Source organism: Crocodylus siamensis, chromosome 2 (assembly GCF_052110815.1).
Source record: "Crocodylus siamensis isolate JL-2025a chromosome 2, ASM5211081v1, whole genome shotgun sequence".
NCBI lineage: Eukaryota > Metazoa > Chordata > Crocodylia > Crocodylidae > Crocodylus > Crocodylus siamensis.
In genome coordinates this window covers 163,613,736-163,635,662 of record NC_143396.1, presented here as the reverse complement: position 1 = coordinate 163,635,662, position 21,927 = coordinate 163,613,736, and the positions used below count along the sequence as shown (strand labels likewise).

Genomic DNA, 21,927 nt, shown 5'->3' with positions numbered 1-21,927 from the left:
GGAGCCCAGAATTGGATGCAGTACTCCAGCTGTGGCCTCACCAAGGCCGAGTGCAACGGGAATGGGATTTGCTTGGGAAGCATCTATGGATGAAAGCCAGAGTTTTGTCCGCTTTACCAGCTGCGACATCGCATTGGTGGCTTATATTCATCTTGTGGTCATCATGACCCCCAAGTCCCTTTTGGCTGTGGTCCTAGCAAGTATAGCACTGCCGAGCCTATAAGCGTGCTGTGGGGTTTTTTTAGATTGCTCTTTCAGCTAAAGGCACTTAGAAATAAGCTCACTGGATTGATCAGTGCTTTATTTTTCCCTAAATACTATTTAACATGTTCTGATTTCTCTGATAACCCAAAGGATTGAGCAAAAATCTTTGCAACAGGATGTTCAAAAAGAATCCTCCCCTTAAAATCACTTTAGCTACTAATTAATAAAACACAGGACAAGGGGTCAGCGGCTGCATCGACATGAGACGCTGACTGCACAGTAATTTGTTACTACTGTGCAGCATTGCTGCATAGCACAAAACTTGATGTGGTGTTACTGCATAGTAGCAATGAGCTACTGTGCAATCAGCATCACCTAAAAGCCATTCAGTGATGCTACCGTGAAGAAACTCCAGTTACTGAACAGTCATTTGTTTATACAAATACTACATGACTGAGCAGTAATGACTGCACAGTCAATGTCTCATTTAGACGCGGCAAGTGAGTGCTTAAACAATGGTATTTTCCTCAGGAAAGTGACCTGGAGTACAATGCCAGCATGGTTGGACAGGCAGGATTAGTAACAACAAAAGGACCATTCTTCCCTTGTTATGTGTTCTTAATACTAATAGGCAATACCTTCCTGTCTGCATAAAGTACCTAAGGTGCTATATAAATGTGTTATAATTCATAACAATAGTAGTGGCTTGCATTTATAGAAGATAACACCTGAATAATATGTAGCATCACATACAGTGAGAACTGACATCATGAGAAGCTGAGTACACGGACTGAGGGGGCATGGACCCAATGGCCAGATCCTCATTTGGAATAAGAGTGCCAATAAAGTCAATGGAGTTATGCTGATTTACACTAGCTGAGGAGCTGACTCAGCTAGGAGCTCAGTGACTTTAGGGATGGACTGTGAGACTGACGCAGGTGGGTCTAGTGGTGCTTGAAGGTGAAATGTTGTTTGATTCCGGGGTGAAGTGTTTTTGGTAGAATACTGCATTATCCAGTTCGACCAAAATTATTAATGAATCCATACCAAATTTGCCCAATTGTTTTGGACAGTTCAACCTTTGGCTATCTGAGGGCTGAAGTTCATATAGCATTCTCTAAGTTGGCCAGCTTTGCAAGACAGTACTACTGCAACTATACTCTAGGGGTCTGCAGACTACATCTAAGGGGTCTAGGAAAGATGACTATAATCAATCAAAACTATGTGGTACCAACACTTACAATTCAAAGAGGCCTGCACCTCCATTCAAAATTTCTAAAGGGGTCCACATCTCCATTCAAAATATTTTATGGGTCTGCAAATGAAAAAGGTTGAAAACCACTACAGTACTACATTAGAAGCTTACTGGGGGCACTAGCAGCGAGCACTGTTATTTTCCAGCCCATGGTTAGAAATGAAATATATAAATTAAAGCTTTTACAGCACATCCAGATGAGCGTGCACATGCCTCTTGAAGAGTCTCAAACCCCTTTGCGATGCTGCAAGACGCATGTGTGGGAACAAAAAACGTTCCCCGTGCTGCATATTTGCAGCATGGGGGTAAAATTTGGTACCTGGATATGCTACTGCTAGGGGAGTGAGCCTCTGCTCCATCCAATCCCAGCCCCCAATCGTTGCCCTGCCTGGCCCCAACATCAGAGGGCCACAGCCTGCACAGAAGGGACTGAGCAGGGAGAAAAGGCAGAGAGACAGCTCTATGAGAGGGAGCAGTACACCTCGCTGGAGGCTGGCATTGGCTCCAAAGATAAGCAGCTTGAAATCCTCTAGGTCAAGCTTTGGTGGGGAGGGGGCAGGGGGTGAAGTGAGAGAGACCTAACTGTGGGCGTTTACTACAGGCCATAGAACCAAGAACAGGAGCTGGATCTGGAGTTCTCTTGAGAACTGACAAGAGGCCGTGTGTGCAAGGGACTTGGTTGTCTTGGGAGACTTCAATTACCCAGACACAGATTGGGAAGAATACTTGGCTAGGTCACATCGGTCATGTAGCTTCTTAACTGTAATCGAGCAGCTCTTTCTGACCCAGGAAGTGCAAGAGCCAAACAGAGGTACTGCTCTCCTAGATTTGGTCTTGGCCAAAGGAGATGTTCTGGTGTGTGGCTTGAACACTGAGGGTAGCCTGGGTGACAGTGACCATGAGCTCATCAGGGTCACTGACTGGCGCAAGGTTGACAAATCAGCTAGCAGGATTGAAGTCCTGGACTTCAAAAATACTGACTTCAACAGGCTCTGGGCATTAGTAGGGGAAGTGATGTGGGACCAGGGATGGAAGGCGAATGGGGTGCATGAAGAGTGGTCATTCCTCAAGGACATGATCCTTGAAGGACAAAAGAAACATTCCAATGAAGAGTAAAGGTAGCAGGAGATTTGGCAAGCTCTCCTGGCTCAATAGGGACATTGCAGTCCTCTTGAAAAAGAAAAAAGAGGCGTACACACAGTGGAAGCTAGGGATGGTCCTCAAGGAGGACTATACAACAGTGATCTGCACTTGTATGGAAATGATTAGGAAAGCTAAGGCAGTGACTGAGTTTAAGTTAGCCGAGGGAGTCAAGGACAATAAGAAGTTCTTCTTTAGGTATGTAGGGAGCAGAAGGAAAACAAATGGAAGCATGTGACCTCTGCTTAACACCTCAGGACAGCTGGTAACAGGCACTCTGGAAAAAAATGAACTCCTGAATGCCCACTTTGCTTTGGTATTTCACCAGACCAAGGGAAAACATAAGCTAGATACGGATCATAGGGGGCCTGGTGGGAATGATAGCCTTCCCACTGTGGATGCTGAGCTGGTGCAAAACCAAGCAGAAAAGCTAGATATTTATAAGTCAGCAGGACCAGATGGACTTCATCCAAGAATGCTGATGGAGCTGGCTGAGGTAATTGCAGAACCCCTGGTAAAACTCTTTCAAAAATCATGGTACACAGGGGAGATCCCTGAGGATTGGAAGACAGCCAACATTGTGCCCATCTTCAAGAAGAGGAAGAGGGAGGACCCGGTCAACTATAGACCAATTAGCCTAACCTCTATCCCAGGGAAAATCCTGGAAAAACTCATTAAATAATCTATGTGCAATATGTTTGTTGAGGGTAAGATTCTGAATGACAGCCAGCATGGCTTAGTCACGGGTAGGTCTTGTCTTACTGATCTCATCTCCTTCTACGACCAGATCTCTCTGGACATGGGAGAGAAGGTCAGCATTATATACCAAGACTTCCAAAAGGCTTTTGATCTGGTATCCCATGATATCCTTGTGGAAAAACTGGAAGACTGTGGGCTTAACTGCTTAATGGCTCAGTGGCTAGAAAACTGGCTGCAGGGTAGGGCCCAGAGAGTTCTCATGAACGGATCTGTGACATCCTGGTGAGAAGCGGCCAGTGGTGTCCTTCAAGGGTCTGTGCTTGGACCGGTGCTTTTCAACATCTTTATCAATGATTTGGATGTGGGGGCGAAAAGCTCACTGGCCAACTTTGTGGGGACAACGGTCATGCCAGAAGATAGGGTGCAGATACAGGCAGACCTGGACAGGCTGGAGACTTGGGTGGACCAGAACCAGATGAAATTCAACACTCAGAAGTGTAAGGTGCTCTATCTGGGGGCAAACAATCCCCAACATACCTACAGGCTCAGTGGCAACAATCTGACTTGCACCATGGCCGAAAGGGACCTAGGGGTAGTGATCGATCATCGCATGAACATAAGCTGGCAGTGGGATGCCGTGGCCAGTAGGGCAAACAATGCGTTGGTATGTATTAACTGTTGCATCTCATGCAAAACTAAGGAAGTGATACTCCTACTGTACTCCACACTGGCAAGACCACAGCTGGAGTACTGCATCCAGTTCTGGGTGCCGCACTTCAACAAGGAGGTGGAAATACTTGAGAGGGTCCAGAGAAGGGCCGCCCATATAATCAGGGACTTGCAAGACAAGCCATGCAAGGAGAGGTTGAGGGACTTGGGCCTTTTCAGCCTACAGAAGAGAAGGCTGAGAGGGGACTTGGTAGCAGCTTATTATTACATCAGGAGAGCACATCAAGAACTTGGTGAACAGCTGTTTACCAGGGCACCCCTAGGAAAGACCAGGAGCAATGGATACAAACTCCTGGAAGGCTGCTTCAGGCTCAACTCCAGGAAAAACTCCTTCACAGTCAGGTTGTCCAGACTGTGGAATAAACTCCCTCCAGTGGTGGTGTAGTCACCTACCCTGGAAATCTTCAAAAGGAGACTGGACAGTTACCTCGCTGGGGTTATTTCACCCCAGTTGTCTTTTCCTGCCTAGTGCAGGGGGACTGGACCTGATGATCTATAAGGTCCCTTCCAGTCCCTCACAAGCTATGAAAGCAAGCCACCACACTGAGAACATCTTCCAGGCGATAGCTGCCCAGATAGCCAGGCGGTGGCACACATGGCAATTGTGCCACACAAAGGCCAACTGTGCAGCCACACCCCACGGGCAGCTGGCCTAAAGGTGCAGATGCCTCTAATGGCCATGCAGTCCTCATCCGGGTCTGGCAGGTGCAGAGCCTTGCTGTTGCAGGTGGCAGCAGGTCACAGCCAGGCAACAGCCCCCACTGCCAGACTGCTGCAGTGGGTAGAGGGTGCAGGGAACTCTCAGGGCTGCTTCAGCAGTCCAGTTGGCACAAGGCGTAATGTCCCCAGGTACCAGTTGGCTAGACCCCAGAAGCTCCTATTTGTTCATCCGATTACCATGGGCAAGGCCCACCTGGATAACTAGTAGCCTAATTTTACGGGGGCTAACAGACAAATGGAACAACTAAATTCTTGGCACAGCTAATGAAAAAAAACAGGATAGGCGTGTCATGTGGGTTAAAGGGCCAAAACGTGAAAATAAATGTGCCTGAGGGGGACACTGAGCAGAGCCCCCCACACCACACCCACTGATCCTCAAAGACATCCAAGAAGTCAGTGGATGCCGCCCAGTGGTGCTCTGCCCAGAAATGTGCATGGACAAGTGAGAGGGAAGTGGCCCTGCAGTCCCTGGACACCTTCCCGGCCACAGCCTCCTTCCTGATCATGTACTGGACCCATTTGGCCAGGGCCAGGAGAAAGTTGACCAGGAAGTCCGGGGACTGCAGATGGGGTGTCCAAAAATAAAAAGGTTGGTGGTGAAGTTCAATCAGAACCTCAGGAGGAGGTTCTGGAAGTGGAGGAGCTGCAGCCTGGCACACTCGAGTTCCCACAAACTCCTGAGAGTAAGTAGCCCTAAGCCCTAGCTCCCCCTGGCTGCAGATCTGGGAGGAACCAGGCAGGGTTATTTTGCCTCAGGTGACAAATTTGCCCCACACCAAAGTGCACGTCTGGGCACGTTCACTGAGGCAAAAAGCCCCAGCTCAAATTTGTGTCACTTCTGTTTGAGCTCCTGCAAGAGCATGTGCCTGCCTGTGTAGTCCTGCCCTTAAAAGCCATGCCCATCAGAGGTTTTGATATGGCACTGGTGTTTGGGGCCCTGATGCAGGAATATAGGTTGAACAAAACAACACATTCTAGATGGGTATTGTTTAAGAAATAGGAGCAACAAAAGATCTCTGTGAAATTAGATCAGAGATGTCCAAACTCTGTATTGAGACTCAAGGGCAGCCCATGGAATTCTACCGTGCAGCCCATGACCACTCTGCTCCGAAATGGAGGGGGTACAGCACGCTAGAGAAAAACAGATCCCAGAATTCAATGTTTCATAACTGAGAAAAACACCCACTGTATTAAAAAGGAGAACACTTCCAGTCTGCTTTGCTTAATGCAACTTAAAAAAAGCCCTGGAGTTCTTAGTATGTTGCCAAAGTAATGTACAAATTGGGCAAATTTCATTGCTCCAGGTTTGACTGGCTGTGAAATAATTCAATAACAAGTCAGACCCACAATAAAACAGCAAAACCTTATTTATCTAACCAGGACAAGGGACACTATATTTTTATGGAGAAATGAGCTTTTTTGAGTAGGCAGAGGACTTTAATGCAGATTGGTTAACGTTACATATTTAAAGGCAATGGGGGGGTTTCAGATTAGGTGGGTTTGGACAAACAAAGTATCCCTATATTTAAAAAAAATCCTGGAATGTCCTTCAACTCTTTAGAAAAAGTAATGTATAGATAATGTCCTTTAAAGACTCCCTCACACATCTCACTACAGAACCTTCAGATTGCATCATAAGCATAAATCATGCCTTCGATTAGTTACAAAAATAGTGGGTCTAGAACCAAAAGAGAATCTTAACTTTATCTGAACTTTGATGCCTGAGTTGCTTGGTTCACACAAGAGCTTTTTAAAGTTTGGGATACATTGTGTCCCAGCATCTGGGAGAGGATAGATTTTACTCTTGTTGGCCAAAGTCTCCTTTGCAAGGACACTTACATTAGCACAGGTTGAGATAGATTGACATTTTTTCTGGCAGCCCTTTATTATATTTTAAAAACACCATAAAAAGATGTTCCAAGCTAGTGTGTGACTATCTTTGGGGTTCAGTCTTGCTAACTTTTTCACAGTATACAAAATTAAATGTGTTTTCTAGGTACAGAACACAGCTGAATCAAGCAATTGATTAGAATATGTACAAAAACTTACACATTCTGTCTTTTTAAAAAAAATATAAATATCAATAATGTTCAGGAGTATGGGTGGGTATTTTTACTTTTTAAGGCTTCCTACTTTCAGATCCTTCCTTATTTAATGATGGTGCCTCACTCTAACTGTGGGGTGGTTGCAGCAGAGAGGACCATGCCGTGTTATGGAAGACAGTGTGTTTGTTCATGATGAGCTAGCCCACTTAAAAACAAATGTCTCTTCCTTACACCTTGAAGTAAGAGGAATTGTTCCTTTCCTTCTATTGTGAGCCAGGCTGATTTAAATGTTCAAACTGGTCTTTGAGGGTGGTAGCAGAAGAAGAAAAACGAAAAAAAAATCCTTCCTTAAATTCTTTTAAACCTATAGCCATTTGTTTTAATTATTGAGACCCATCTGTAAAGCAGACTGATTAAATAAACTCAAGTGGAAGGGGTTTACCCCAGGCTTGCCTGGGAAAAGTTAAAGTGAAGAAATTGATGGTAGAGGTATACTATAGATGACCCCTGTGGGTATACCCTGTGGGTATAGTGACTGCTGAAGCTAGGACTGCTGCTGCTCTTGTGTCCTTGGGGATAAAGTTTGTAGGAAGGCTTTCCATCAGGCACTTGAGCTGCTCCTGACCCTGTTTGATTTTGTCATCCAGCTCCCGTTGCTTTATGAGAAGCGCAGACTTCATCTTCACAAAGTGCTGATAGTCCTCGAGCTGCTCCTCGGAGAGGTAATTGCCCAGGATTTCCAAGACCACACGTTCTCGCCGGTCTAGGTTTTCCTTCAGCTCTCGGGCATCCTCATGCTGGCCAGCCAGCAGCTTCTTCTTTTCATTCAGAGAGCTCTGTTACATCAGAGACAGCAGGTTAGTCTCATGGCACTAAGTCCCTTTCCCCATAGGTATCCCTTCCCTCCTCTGGCTGCAACTATGCTTTCTGCAATGCAAGGTCACACAGACTGAGGAGGAGAATAACATTTCAGTGGGCACATCTACTCATGCTATTAACGCGCTGAAAGCTTTCTGCACAGTAAAATACTGCACAATCAGCTTTCCTTAAAAGCGCATCTACATGTGCTCCTGTCAGAAGCAAATCTCCTCCCAATGAGAGCAGCTCAGTGCACGGATACTCCTGCCCTGGCCTGCTCTGCTCCCTTACAGCAGCCAGGGGGATCTCCAGACAGATTGGAGCGGGGGCTGGGAAGCAGGCAGATGCCCAGAGAGGGGACAGTTCTCCTGGCCCTTGTTGCCTGGGCTGACTGGGAGCAATTTGCAAATTTACAGGTAGTAGAAAATTTCACATTAGCCTATTTTACTGCACAGTAGCTGCTGTGCATGGTTACATAGTGACATTTTACTGTGCAGTAGATTAGTCTTAGGTCAGGTCAAACCAAGCCAGGCCTGTTACCATTATGGTGCTTTGGGTGGAGGAGCAACCTAGAGGGTGGTACTAGTCCTTACCCTGGGTGGAGGAAATGCCACCAAAAGGAGGATGCCATGACAGGGTGGACTGGGCTCTCCAGCCTTGTTTGGAAACCAGTTTAGGAGTGGAGCCTTGAAAGGCGGACAGATTGAATGTCTTCTTTGTACTGGCAGCTCATACAGCTAAGCTCACTCCAAATGTACTGACTTCTGCCTTTCCTTTGGGATCAACTAGCTAGGCCAGAGGAGGACATTCATATATGTGCAACTCAAGTGTCTCCATATCAATTGCCCAGGCCATTTCAGGCAAAATTGAATGGAGAGGACACTCCATCTTTGCTACTTGCATAGCACAACACAGAAGGGGGCAGTCACAGGTTATAAGATCAACTCAATTGGTGTAGAGTGCCATGGGTCACCTTTGTTGATGGGAGAAACCAGTTGTATTTGATTGGTCAGCTACTGCCTGCCTTAAACTGGCTAGCCCCCAGCCAGTAAGGTGCTGACCCTCCATAGTCTGCCTGCCTCATTTGGTGTGTGGGGCAAGACCAAAAGTCAAAAGACAGATAAGACCATGTGGATCTAGACCAAAAGTCAAAAGACAAATAAAAGATCATGTGGGTCTACATGTGACTGCAAGCTACTTTGCCATAGCAGCAGGCTCCACAGCTTTAGCGTGCTGCTATGGTAAGGTAGTAGCTAAAACACATCATGTGCCACATACACGGCATAGTATGGACAGTTACTGAAGGAAGTACTAAAGCACAGTTTAGTAACAACGTTACTGTAGGGCGATGTGTAGATGCGCCCACCTACACTTATCACAGTGCCAACTGTGACACAGATCACTCTCTATGAATTGAAAACGATACCAAAGAAGTTGCACAGAGCCAAGAGTAAGGGTCAGCCAACAATTAACATATACAGCTCAAAGCAAGTGCCTTGACTTTCAAAGGACCTATGTCTACGAAAGCAAAAATTGCAAATGCTCAAGGAACTTGGAATGGACTAAGAGCAGTCATCCAGGACACAGCACCAGTTTTTTGAGAACAAGAAATTGTTCAAAAGAAGTGTTCTTGGTCTCAGGCACACTTGGAATAGATCCTACCACTTGGTGAAGCCAAGAACACAGCCTACCTGAAACACAACCAGAATCCAACAGAAAGGTCCAAGGCTAAGCTGAAGCATGCCAGGGCAACGGTACAGGAAACAGCCAGATGCTACACAAACCAGTACTGGACTGACTTATGTCAAGAGAATAATTTGCCTCAGACACAGGAAACCTGTGATTTATGTATGATGGCCTGAAGAAAGCTCTTGGCCCAAAGGTCACTAAAGTCTTGAGATGACAAAGTAAAATCACTGACAAGAGCAAGCAGATGTCACACTGTTGAACATTACTTAGAGCTTTACTCCCATGAAACAGACGTTTAAGAAGAGGCAGTGGATCAACTTCCAACTCTAAGTGTACTGGCACAGCTAAACAAAGAACCTACAGCCAAAGAACCTAGCAAGGCCATAGACTCTCTAGCAAGTGGAAAAGCACCAGGGGAGGATGGCATCCCAGCTGAGGTTCTTCAGTATAGGAAGGCTAGCCTGCTACCACATTTTCATCAACTCCTAGTGCGCTCCTGGAAGGAAGATCAAATACCCAGGACATGCATGATGCTAACATCATCACTGTCTACAAGAACAAGGGAAACAAGGGTGACTGCAACAACTATATGGGTATCTTTCTCCTCAGTGTTACAGGCAAGGCTTTTGCTAGAGTCATCTTGAAATGCTTGCAGCAACTTGATGACTACATCTACCTGGAATCACTGTGTAGATTTAGAGCAGGGGGATCAACAGTGGACATGATATTCTCCTTATGCCAATTGCTAGAAAAATGCAGAGAACTAAATAAGCCACTGTGGGCATGTCTACATGTGTTACTAAGACGCCGTTATTACTGCATTGTCATAAAAGATAGCACAGTAACAGCCCATACTGCGCTGTGAATGAGGGAGTTCATTGCTACAGCAACATAGCTGTGGCATCATGGTTTTTGCCCATGCACACTACATTACCATAGTGTGATGCTATGGTAAAGTAGTGTCACATGTAGATGTGCCCTGTATGTAGCGTCTGTTGACCTGACGAAAGCCTTTTACAATGTCAGCAGAGCAGGTTTGTTTAAAGGTCTTGATAAAACTGAATGACCCCCAACATTGCTTAGCAGGATAGACTCCTTCCATGAAAACATGTAGGCCACAGTTCAGTTTGATGGACTAACCTCTGACAGGGTTGAGACAAAGAGTGGAGTGAAGCAGGGTTGTGTTCTGGCACCCACACTTTTCGGGATCTTCTTTTCTATGTTGCTGCACTATGCTTTTGATGGCTTGAAGGAAGACATATACCTTCACACAAGATCAGATAGCAAACTCTACAATCTATCATGTCTGAAGGCCAAGACAAAAGTGAGGCACATACTTATGACAGAGCTCCTTTTTGCTGATGATGCTGCACTCATTGCCTATGAAGAAGGCCAACTACAAAATCATGAATCACTTCTCCCATGCTTGCAGGATGTTTGCCCTAACGATCAGCATCAAGAAGACTGTGGTCCTAAGGGTGTTCACCAGTCACTATCTATCAGCCTTGACAACACACCTTGTGAAGTACTGAAGTTCTGCTACCTTGGATCCATAGTGAGAGACAACCTATCACTGGATTAAGAGCTAAATGTCTGCGTTGGAAGGCAGCTGCCACTTTCAGTAAGCTCTCCAAATGAGTCTTAAACAATACAAAATTCACAATGAAAACTAAGCTGCTTGTGTACAAAGCCTGTGTCCTCAATGTCCTTATGTACAGCAGTGAGAAATGGTCAGCATATGCATATCAAGAAAAGAAGCTGAACAGTTTCCACCTACACTATTTATGGTGCATCCTTGACATCCAGTGGCAAAGTATAAGACCAGCACAGAGGTCATCACCAAACTGAACCTGCTAACCTTTACTGCACTACTCAAACAACAGTGCCTATGCTGGCTTGGGCATCTTTGCAGGATGGAAAGTGGGTGCATCCTGAAGGATATCCTGTATGGGCAAATTGCAGGTGGGGAGAAAAGAGTAGGACACCCAAAACTGCACTTCAAAGACATCTGCAAACAGGATCTGAAGGCTTTTAGAATTGACCCAAACCTTTGGGAGGCCTTAGAAGGAGACAGGACAAAGTGGTGCTCCTTTCTCAATCATGGAGTCCAACATCATCATGAAAAATGGTCACTCAAATTACAACAGAAACATAACGAACAGCCTGCCAGTACAGTAGCCCCTAAGGCCGTGCACAGCTGTGACCACTGTGGCAGGACCTGCAAGTCTAAAATTGGTCTTTACAGCCACAAAAGCAAATGCACCAGTCAGTAGAATAGCTGCAATATCCACCATTGCTTGCTGATGAATGGATGCCATAGATTAGTCTACTGAACAGTAAAGCATCTTGTGTAGACATTCCCAGTAAGGCTCAAACTCCACTGAACTGAAATCCAGAACTATTTGGTCAATAGGCTGCCATTGGTGCTAGAAATTCAGAAAATCACAGAAAATAGGGATGGAAGGACCCTCAGGAGGTCACCTAGTCCAATCCCCTGCTCAAGGAAGGAATAGCCCTGTCTAAATCATCTCAGACAAGTGTCTATACTGCAGCTAAAAACTAATTGGAAATAAAACTAGTGCAAGCCCTGATTTTGCATGAGTTGGCTTCATCAACTTCAGCTGGCCAAAGAGTCTTAAAACTTGGTTAAGATGGACCTAGGAGATCACAGTTTGTCCCACGATGTATCACCTGGCCTTTATTTCTATTTGTGTAGCTAACAGTGTGTCCAGTCCAAAACAAAGCTATGTTTTTAAGTAGCTAAGAAACCTGGGATTTGATTTATTTGTACAAAACAGCAGCCAAGAATAATGGTGGTCAGACCTATGTTTACAAATATGTATGTAAAGTGAATAGGCAATCTATTACTGCCTTTCACTCTGGAGACTGCAGTCATTTATATAAGGACTTTCAAAGTAGCTTAAGAGTATTGGACATCCAGGACACATCCAGACGTGCATGGATGTTTGGTTCCCCAGGGACAAGTAGCAGCGGTGCACCTTGCACCACAGCTATTTGTCCGTGGGGAATGCCGGGGCCATGTGTACTTTGGCACATAGCAAGTTTTCCTGAATGGGGCAGGGAAGGCTGGGGCCAGCACTATGCTGGCTCCAGCAGCCTTACCTGGGGTCCTGGGCACCTCCCAGGGCCGCAGCCACAGTGATTCTACTGTGCAGAGCCTGGCCAGCAGCCACGGCACAGTGCTGGGTGGCCCAGCTTTGCTTTTAACAGCGCACACTGCCCGAGCGTGTGTTCTGCTGGGTTTTTTTCCCCTGCATTTTTTTTTATCCCCCCACCCCCCAGCCTGTTTCTCACCCACTGGCTCCTCAATTTACATCTTCACAGACTGCCTGTCTTGCATGTGTACCAGCTCAGCCTCTGGTTTCTTTACTATTCATTCCATGCAGGAAGAGCACACACCAACTGCAGATGTTTCCTCAGCCTGACGAACGGTATTTAAACCCAAAAGCTTGCTTAGAAGAATTTTTTCAACTAACTGAGTTGGTCTAATAAAAGATATCACATTTACCCAAAGAACCTAGCCTGCCTATATCCTTAGACCAACACGGCTACAGCCTATACCCCTGGAAGATATTGGGAAGCCTTTGAAAAATCCCAGTTTACCCAGGCATGTTTTTCTGATCACACCATTGTCCAGTCCTCAGAAAAAAGCAATGTTCTCCAGGTTATAAAAGATACATACCCATTCCTCAGTATTGCCATCTTCATCTAGGCTGCTCAGGATGTTCTCTACACGAGCCAGCCTTCCCGAGAGGGAAAGCAATAGGTTCACCACCTTATCCAAGTCTCCTATGAACATCTTGTATTTGTCAAACTCATTGGGCTTGCATAGGTTGTTGATCAACAGCTCCACTTCCTCTCCCAGGGTATTATTCATCTTAGTGTCTGCTAGCAGGCTCTCCTTAGCATCCTTCAAGATCTCCAGCTTGTGGGACAAGCTCCCAATGAGCTCAGCCTAACAGGAGAGAATCACAGTTGGTTACCATCTATGCTGTGCAGTTCTGACAACGGGAAAACATGGTCTCCTGTCCTGAGGAGCTGTTAGAAAATTCATTGTATGCAGACAGTGACCACAATGAGGTGAAATAGAGAACAAAATAGAGTGCAGGAGACATTCAAGGTGAGATTGTTGAAGCTGTTGGCTAAAAAATTCACGATTCAGTTCCCCTTGCACAGAGACCCAAATCTTAATTTGATCGTATCATCATTGGACAATATTTTCCAAACTGCCGTAGGACTTTGGGTGCCACATTTTAAAATATCCAACTAGGTTCATCTTGAAGGGGATAATGATAGATATTAAACTTACTTTTACAGAGTACATTGGTATTGCTGGATGAAGAGTGTCATAGCAGAGTTATATGTCCTGTTCCTCAAATTTCCTCCTACTATCACCTCCAGGATTCTTGTGTGTAAATTATATTTTGTATTGCCCTTTTCTCAGAGTAACATTACTAAAAACTGACCAATATAAAGGGATTAATACTGATTAACTAACCATAAATCTGGCCTATGTTGTTATGGGGAACAAGTGCCTGTGTTACAGTGCTTTACAGAGCTGAGGAGCATGAAAAGAAAAGACACAAATCCCAAACTTTTCACTATTTTCCCAATTTTAAAACACACAAATTCCTATAAATTCTGGGCTCCAGAGGTATTAACAGAGGCAACTACAAGCCACACTCTCAAGTTCAGCTGCAGCTAGAGATGAAGCTTCTCTACCTCAACAGTATCCACTGTCTGGCCTGGAGTTGCAACTGTGTACACCAGAAATGCCCCAGCTTTTCCAACAGCATGAGTAATGGGAGCAATGGCCCATTTTATGAAAGCACTCACAGCCATTCCACACTCCAAGACAAGGTCTTGGGGTTTGGCTGCCCAACAAGTACTGATGTGCATGTACTACAGTTCCTCACTTCTGCTTTGATAAGATAGGGAAGCTACAGCTGTCCACAGTCTGTGGTCTGGAGCTGGTAATGTTAACAGCTCTACTTCCACTTAGATATAATTTAGGGCTGCCTAACTGGCAGCCCACAAGTGGTTAAATCAGGGGTTGGCAATTATTCGGGCCTGAGGGCCACTTAGGGAGTTTTGGTGAGCTGTCGCAGGCCGGGTCAGCACCTCCCTCCTCCGTGCTAGGTCAGCACCCTGCACCCTAAATGTCTGTTCTGTGCACAGATGGGCAGATGGGATGAGGCCAAGGGTGGGCAGGGAGCAGCACCCAGTAGTGGTACAGAAGGGTGGAGCCCTGCAACAGGCTCTGGTTCTGCAGGTGGGGGATGGAGAGAATGGATTGCAGCTCTGCCTCAGGCCTTTACCCTGAAATCCCAGGGTCTCCAGGGAGACTGGCCAGGACCTACATGGGAAGGGAGCATGGCCAGGTATACAGGATGGGACCTGTCACTGTGTGGGATGATGAGACTCTCGGGAGCAGGAAGGATTCTCCCCCAACAGTCCCCAACTGGTGAGGGATCTGGGCCCTGAAAGGGATGAGGGTTGTCTTACCTTACCATTCATCAGCCAAGCCCCAGAAGTGGAGGTGCACGCAGTGCCTCCATGCTGCTTTAAAAGCATGACTTCCCTGCGTGTGGGGTGGCGCACAACTAATGATGCCATAAAAAGGCATCCAGGGCTCAGCAAGGGGCAGCTCATGGCGAGGAAGTGGCAGCAGTACAGGCTGCAAGGAGCTTTTCCATGGACCCAGCAAGACCTGATGAGGACACCAAGGAGCTGCCGGTGAGCCAGACTGAGGGAGACCCACAGGGGTCTCTGCCCCCAAAGACAGAGAGCGAGAGGTGAGCACCTGACTGGTGGGACCTCCCTTTCCATCCATGATTTCCTGACAAGCAAGAAGTGGCAGGAGAGTAGAAGGGAGACCCACCTCAGGGTAGAAGGCTCCAAGTGCCTGTAGGGGTGCAACACTAAAGGGCCTGAGAGAGGTGACTGGCATGGGGACCATGACATTTGGACCCGTGTTCTCGCTACCAGCCCTCCTCTGGAGACACAGCCTTAGGCAGGTGGGTGGGGAGCAGCATCCAAGAGTAGACATGCTAGGCCAGGGCTAGACTCTTGGAGCAGTGACAGTGTGGGGCTGTGGCCCAGGGACAGAGCCATGATCCACTCCCTGCACACATCTGCCTGAGGAACTGGCACCTGTCACAAGGGTGTGCGGGCAGTTCATCGGGGCTCTGCCCCAGGCCCCAGGCCCCAGCCCCACACTGTCACTGTCTTCTGATCCCGGGTCCATCCATTCTGCTTCTTGCCCATCCACAGCCCCACCCCACCCACCTAGCCATGAATCCTATCTGCGTGGGTTCACCTCTGGTGGTGGGTGCGGGGTGGATGGGCCAGGGTGCCCAGGTGGCAGGGCTGGGTCTGGTAGTGCCAGCAAGTGGAAGGAGTTGCTGATGCCAGGGCTGCCAGGAAGTAAATGTGGCCATGGCACCAGTTTTGCTACACACCCAGGGATGGTGGTACCAGCTGCATTAATCACAGCCCGGGCTGCCCTCCGTACCTTGGCCACATGGGGTCAAGGGACCCACTGTTGGTCAGACAAAATCCTTTGGCGGGTCAGATCTAGCCATATTTTGCCTACCTCTGGGTTAAGCTGTGGTCACCAGGCACCTGCCCAGCTACTGATCCTCCTGCTTTACCTGCAGTAGTAGCCTGAGTCTCTGGGCTGTTGTCTTCCTGCCCCTGCCCCAAAACACAGACTCCATGAGAAGCCCTTAGTGCAGACCAAAGGTATGTTCAGCCTCTTATGCAGTAATAATACATGTTAATATACACCACATACAGTGAGGCTGAAATGTTTCAGAAAACAATCCTCTTTCTGTTACTGGTAATTTTATATAAACTAACTCAGCGCTGCAGGATAAAATGGGTCTTTGAATACAGGTCACACTTTATGGTAGCACTTAGGAAGGCTTTGAAGTGGTGTTTTAAAGAAAGGGCATCTCTATTCGTGGTGATTTTTAAAGGCTGGTTTCACTGTCTGCAACAGAGTATCATTCATCTAATTACCACTAGATGGCTGCATCATTCACATAGGAGTCCCAGGAACACCACAGTTTTCTGACTGAAATCCAATATGAAAAACCCAGGTGGAAAAGAAGTGAAATGTAAGTGCCAGGGGGAACGGCCCAGCTGCGCTATTCCATGTGATGGCTGGGTATTCCAGGGGGTAAAATGGCCAATCACAAGCAGGCCAAGCAAAGGCAAGGTGAGACCATCAGTGTGCTGCTGGGACATGACCAGAGATCTGGGCTTTCCATTTCCCATGGAAAAACAGTAACACCTGAATATCCTTCCTTACTGGAGAAAAAGGCAGATTTCCCATCTTAGCAGTGAAACCCATGGATTTTGCAGTTTTGCAGCGAGCCTTCTGCAGCCTGGCAGAGTTCCAGCCTGCAGGGGGGCGGGAGGGAGAGGGAGGAGGGTGGTGAGGCAGAGGATGCGCACATGGCTGCCAGGCAGCCTGGAGAGCAGCTCCCACAGGTAAGTCGGGAGGGGGAAGAGGGGGGTAGAATTGAGCCCCCATAGGGAAGGAGGGGAGGAGTTGGGCAGGGCTGGGGCTGCTGCCTAGCTGGGCGGTGCATGGGGCTTGGGGCCCAGGCCCCAAGTGTGTGGCTGCAGGGCCCCTGCAGGGAGCAGGATGGGGCCATAGGCAGCTCATTTTGCGGGGTGGGGAAACCTGCTTGCTGCTGTGAGCTCTGCGCTGCTCTGGTGATGCATCCCCTGCATGTGCAGCAGCTTTGAGGGGCATAACTCTGCGTCGTTGCCTTTACTGCAGCTGCCAGGGGCTGTGTTGCCAGGGCAGTGCAGAGATTGCAGTGGCAAGCAGCTTTTCTGTGTGGCTCAGCTGTTCCCCGCCCTGCTGGATCATGCCCGCTGGGCTGCGGAGGCCCCAGGGGACGGCAGCAGGACGGGAGCCCGAGCCCACAGCATGCAGCCCATGCCCGCCCCCATCCCTGTCTCGTGCCCAGATCTGCAGGATGTGGGTCCCCCCACCCCCTGGGGAGTGTGTGCTGTGTCAGGGAGCCACCCGAGTCCGTGGCAGGCAGCAGGGGGGAGCTGGGCTCTGCTCCACTGTAGCAGCTGCCACCTCTTCCTGGGGACAGGGTGTGGCAGACCCGGGTCCCTGGCTCCATAGCCTTGGCAGCTGGGGACCCCTCCAGCAAGGGCTATGGGAGGAGTGAGAGGCAAGAGCAGGGGGACTATGTTTAGTCATGGATTTGGGGGTTTTTATTAGAAAATGTGTGATTTTTTATCAGAGAATTTGCAATTTTTTATCAAGGAAAACCAAGATCCTTGGACATGAAACATCATGAGGCGATTTCAGGGCCATCTCACTGACACGGGAAGCTGAGAGAACCTTCTCACTTTACACCCCAGCAGCTCTACTGACCGCAGTGGAGTGAATCCAGATTTATACCAGGATTAAAATGAAGATAACTTTTCTCCATAGGACTGAAGTGACAACCAAAGGAAAGCTCTAACGTTCTGTACAGCATGTAGCTGCACGGCTCATAAGACAAGTGTCACAAACCAAATGGGCAACAAAGGCAACATGATTCAATTACTACATCAACTATGGAAAACCTTGTGGAGTCCTTCCCAGGGCCTTATTTAAAGCTTTGCAGGAGCATTCAACAGACTCTGCATCAGGCTCAGGCTGCACAGAGGGTAACAGCTCACTGGCTACCTGTAAGTTTTGCACCAGGGGAAGGCCATGAGATGCAGAACACCATTTTTGCTGTTGTCCCCATCTCAGAAATTGTTTGGCTATGTTGCTGCCAGACGGAGGCAAGAAGCCCTCCTACCTGCTTGATGGCTGCACTGTTGTGGAAGGCCTAGGAGTTTGAAATGGACCTGAAAGCACTCACATTTTCTTCCTCACTCTCTGCCCCTCCTAGTGCAGCTACCAGAGCAACTGCATTTACAATGGTCATGAGTTGGTTTATTCAAATGACCTCTCAGGAAAGCTGTCTTCCCTGATAACACCTATGCAAATATTACTGGTCATAGACCAAAGTGCAAACCTGCCAAAACAATTTCAGTACTCTGGCCCTAATCACTCTTATCTATTTCTGTTTTCCCATATAAATGTAGTCTTTGAGGATTCATCCTCCACCAACAGGCTCTCACCTTCTTGCAAACTCCTTAGACCAAGGGCGGGCAATGATATGCAATTATCAGCACCCTCCACCCCCTCCAATGCAACAGCTCACCAAAACTCCCTAAGTGACCCCATTCTGTCTGCCTGGCCACTTGCCTTGCTCGTCTGGGTCCCAGCTGATCTCCACAGAAACCCCAGGATTGTGGGGCAGTGACAGCATGGGGCCAGGCCAGGGCCTGACCAGAGCCATAATCCGCTCCCCACATGCACCTACCTGTGGAAAACATGGTCATCACAGGGGCATGTGGGGAGTTGATCACGGCTCTGCCCTGGTCCTGCGCTGTCACCACCCTGTGATCTCACTTCATGATCCCAGCCTCACGTGCCTGTCCCACTCCCAAACACTGCTCCTCACCTGGCTCTTCACCCTGTCTGTGCAGGTCTTGCCCCCAGCAGTGGGTGTGGGGTGGACTGACTGGGGTGCCTGGGCAGTGAGTCCAGGTCTGGTGGCAGCAGGTGGAAGGTTCCACCACCACTGGAAAACGAGTCCTGCTGCTGCCCTGCCCCAGCCCCGCTGTGCCAGGGGGTGGATAAAATTCCCAAGTGAGCAGTATATGGCCTGTGGGTCATCTTTTGTTCACTCCTGCCTTAGATCTTTGCTATATGTATGACTCATCAGAGCAACACCTCATCCTTTTAACCAGACTTCTCCCATTTGCTTACTGCAAGCAGATGGGCATTTCCAAATGAAGCAGCATTCAATGAAGAATCAGTGAAATGCTATTAGCCTGGGACCAGCTGTAATTAGCAGCTTTAAAGTAATGAACTCTTCCCAGGTTAATTATTTAAATAGGGTTTTAAGTGGGAACGAAGACATTGGCCAAGTGCTTTTGAATCATTTATCGACTGTGTAAGACTGTAGTTGTTATGTGCTATCTATGTAGAATTACAGAAGTTGGAGGGGAAAGAGGCCTGTTACCTTAGCCTGCCCACTTCAGTGTCAGCTGCGGAGCTGGGAACAGAACCCAGGCTCCTCAATTAAGTTTCTAGAGTATGGTCTAGGTTTATTTTAAATGCCTTTCAAAAATGGGGCTTCCATCTTATTAATAATGTGTATTATGGTTGTGTTTCAATAATTCAACAGAAACTGGGTCCCATTCTTGTAAAGAATGGGACCCAGAACAATTCAGCAGAAACTGGGTCCCATTCTTTACAACGTTGTGAAGAGAAAGGCCCTGCCCAAGTGGTTTACAGTGTAAATGGACAAGAAATACAATGGCTGGGAACAGGAACAGAAGGGGAACTAGCACAGAAAGGGGAAGTGATTCATTTAAAATCTTATAGCAGGTCAGCTGCAGAGCCAGGAACAAGACCCAGGTTGCGTAACTAATGCACAGTGTTCGGCATTCTTGGTTTCTATTTTTTTAAAAACCTGGGAATTTATGGGATTTATCTTCAAAACATAAAAACCAGGATGAAAGTAGGGTAAAAGGAAGAAAGGGGGGTGGCACAAATTGGGGGGAAAAATCAGCGTTGAGGAAGGGACTAGAGAATGGGCAGCAGGAGGGGTGAGGTGCAGCCTGTCGGCTGCTCCCAGGGCTGCAGCAGGGAGCAAAGCAGGGGGAGCTGTCAGTGGGTGCGGGGCGTGGCTCTTGTTGCTACATGCATCCCAGGAGGGCTGTGGGCTGGGGAGTGTGCCCCTGGATCTGTGCACAAGACGAGAGCAGGCTGCCATCTGCCCCAAGCACCAGGAAGAGCCTGGTGACACCACTGGCCTCAGGCTCTTCCTGGTGCTCCAGGAGAGCAGCACCCTGCTCTTGCTGCAGCCTGCTGCCACTGCAGGCTGGGGCTGGTGGTGGCACCATGGGTGCTTGGGTCGGGTGGCACCGCTGTGGGGGGACCCGACCCCAACCCCAGCACCTCGTGCCCCACCTAGGGTCAGAGCTGGGAGCCCCGCAGCTCTAGGCAGTGGCTCCAGCCCCACGGACCTGTGCTGAGAGCCTGGGTGCAGCCCCCTGCCACTGGGAGTGGGGCCGGGCTCTTCCGCCTGCCCCCCCAGTGGGGCTTGGGGCTTGCAGCTCCCAGCGCCTGGGGCAGGACCAAAGCCAGAGCTGCCATGGTGCAGCTGGGACCTGCCCATCCCAGGAGTGATTCTCGTGGCCTGTCCCACTCAGGGTCAGACCTGGGTGCCCTGTGCCCCCAGGCAGTGGCTCTAGACACCCTCTCTCGGCCCCCATGTGGCCACCGCCACCTCCTCATCCCCTGCTCCACATGTGGCTGCTGCCACTGTCCTCCCACCCCCAGGCCGCATCCGTCTGGAAACCTGTGCCTCAGGTAACTGGCACAGTGGCACTTTTAACTTACCAGCACCATCTGCTTTTCAGTTCAAGTCCCTGTTTACCAGCACAAGTGGGGAATGGGCCATTCCCCACTCATGCTAGTTAACAGGGATTTGATTTGAAAAACAGGTGTAAATCAGTAAAAACTGAATGACTTAAAAAAATCAGGGAATTTATCAGTGCAAAAAAAATCGGCAAAAATTGAGACTGTGGAACACTACTAATGCAGGTAGCTTGACTCCCAGTTTTATGTACTAGCTTACAGACTGAGCAACCTGTTATCTTGGTATATGACGTACACAAATGCAATGTTTAAAATGTATTGTGGATGGGTCAATAGTTGTATAAGTCACTACATTGAAAATGAACACTTGTACTGAGGGAGTAAGAATGTGCAAGCTGCATTATCCTGTCTAGTGCAGCTTTACTATACTTTATATTTATAGACAGTTTGCTTCTTTTTGATGTGACAGAAGAGAGAAATGCAGAGAAATGCACCAGCTCTCTATAGTGACCACCTGTCTCCTTGCATTTATGTAGCATCTTTTGTGAGTTAGTGGGTTGCTGAGGTGAGACAGTTCTATTTGTAACCTTTAGACTGCTCCACAAGCCCCAAGAGCTCCAGAAAATAACAGCACAATCTTCTGTAACATGATTGAGCAAAAGAGCATCCAGGCCACTGGCCTCTATGGTTTGGGACTTGTCACTGATCTGCAACCTCAGACAACTCATTTTACTTGTCTGTTTCCCCTCCCACCCTTTATGCACTCTTTAGGGCAGGGACAATATATGATACGTATGTATAGCACATGGAATATTTTAGGTAACCTGCACTCAGAAAGTTGAATTGGTGCCAGTTGAAATTGTACCATTTGAAATCAGAACAAGGGCTGCTAGGGTACATAATGGCTTTCTTGGGCTGCCCTGGTACCAGGCTAACCCCCACCCCTCCCACCCTGGGCATGTCCACATGTACCATTACAGAGCAGCAATAAACTGGAGCTTATTGCTCTGCAGTTTATTGCTCCCAGGAAGCTCCCTGGGTGCACATCTGTATGTGCACCCAAACCACAGCACATTGATCTGGGTCTCAGCAGCCCCAGCTGATAG

The 21,927-nt window shown here is 48.0% G+C and overlaps 1 protein-coding gene across 4 annotated transcripts in view; it reads right to left on the bottom strand.

Moving 5' to 3' along the window:
• Positions 1-6,109: 6,109 nt before the first annotated feature.
• SHROOM3 (shroom family member 3) overlaps positions 6,110-21,927 on the bottom strand; it is a 96,270-nt gene continuing 80,452 nt past the window's right edge. For 3 of the 4 annotated variants that reach the window (XM_090032015.1, XM_090032014.1, XM_090032013.1), the window contains 2 exons: positions 13,043-13,315; positions 6,111-7,628 (listed from right to left, as the gene is read on the bottom strand). In XM_090032015.1, coding sequence (XP_089888141.1) covers positions 7,287-7,628; positions 13,043-13,315 — 615 coding nt within the window. In that variant the 3' untranslated portion in view covers positions 6,111-7,286. Of the gene's footprint in view, positions 7,629-13,042; positions 13,316-21,927 lie in introns of all 4 variants that reach the window. The other variant, XM_090032016.1, reaches the window with a different exon arrangement.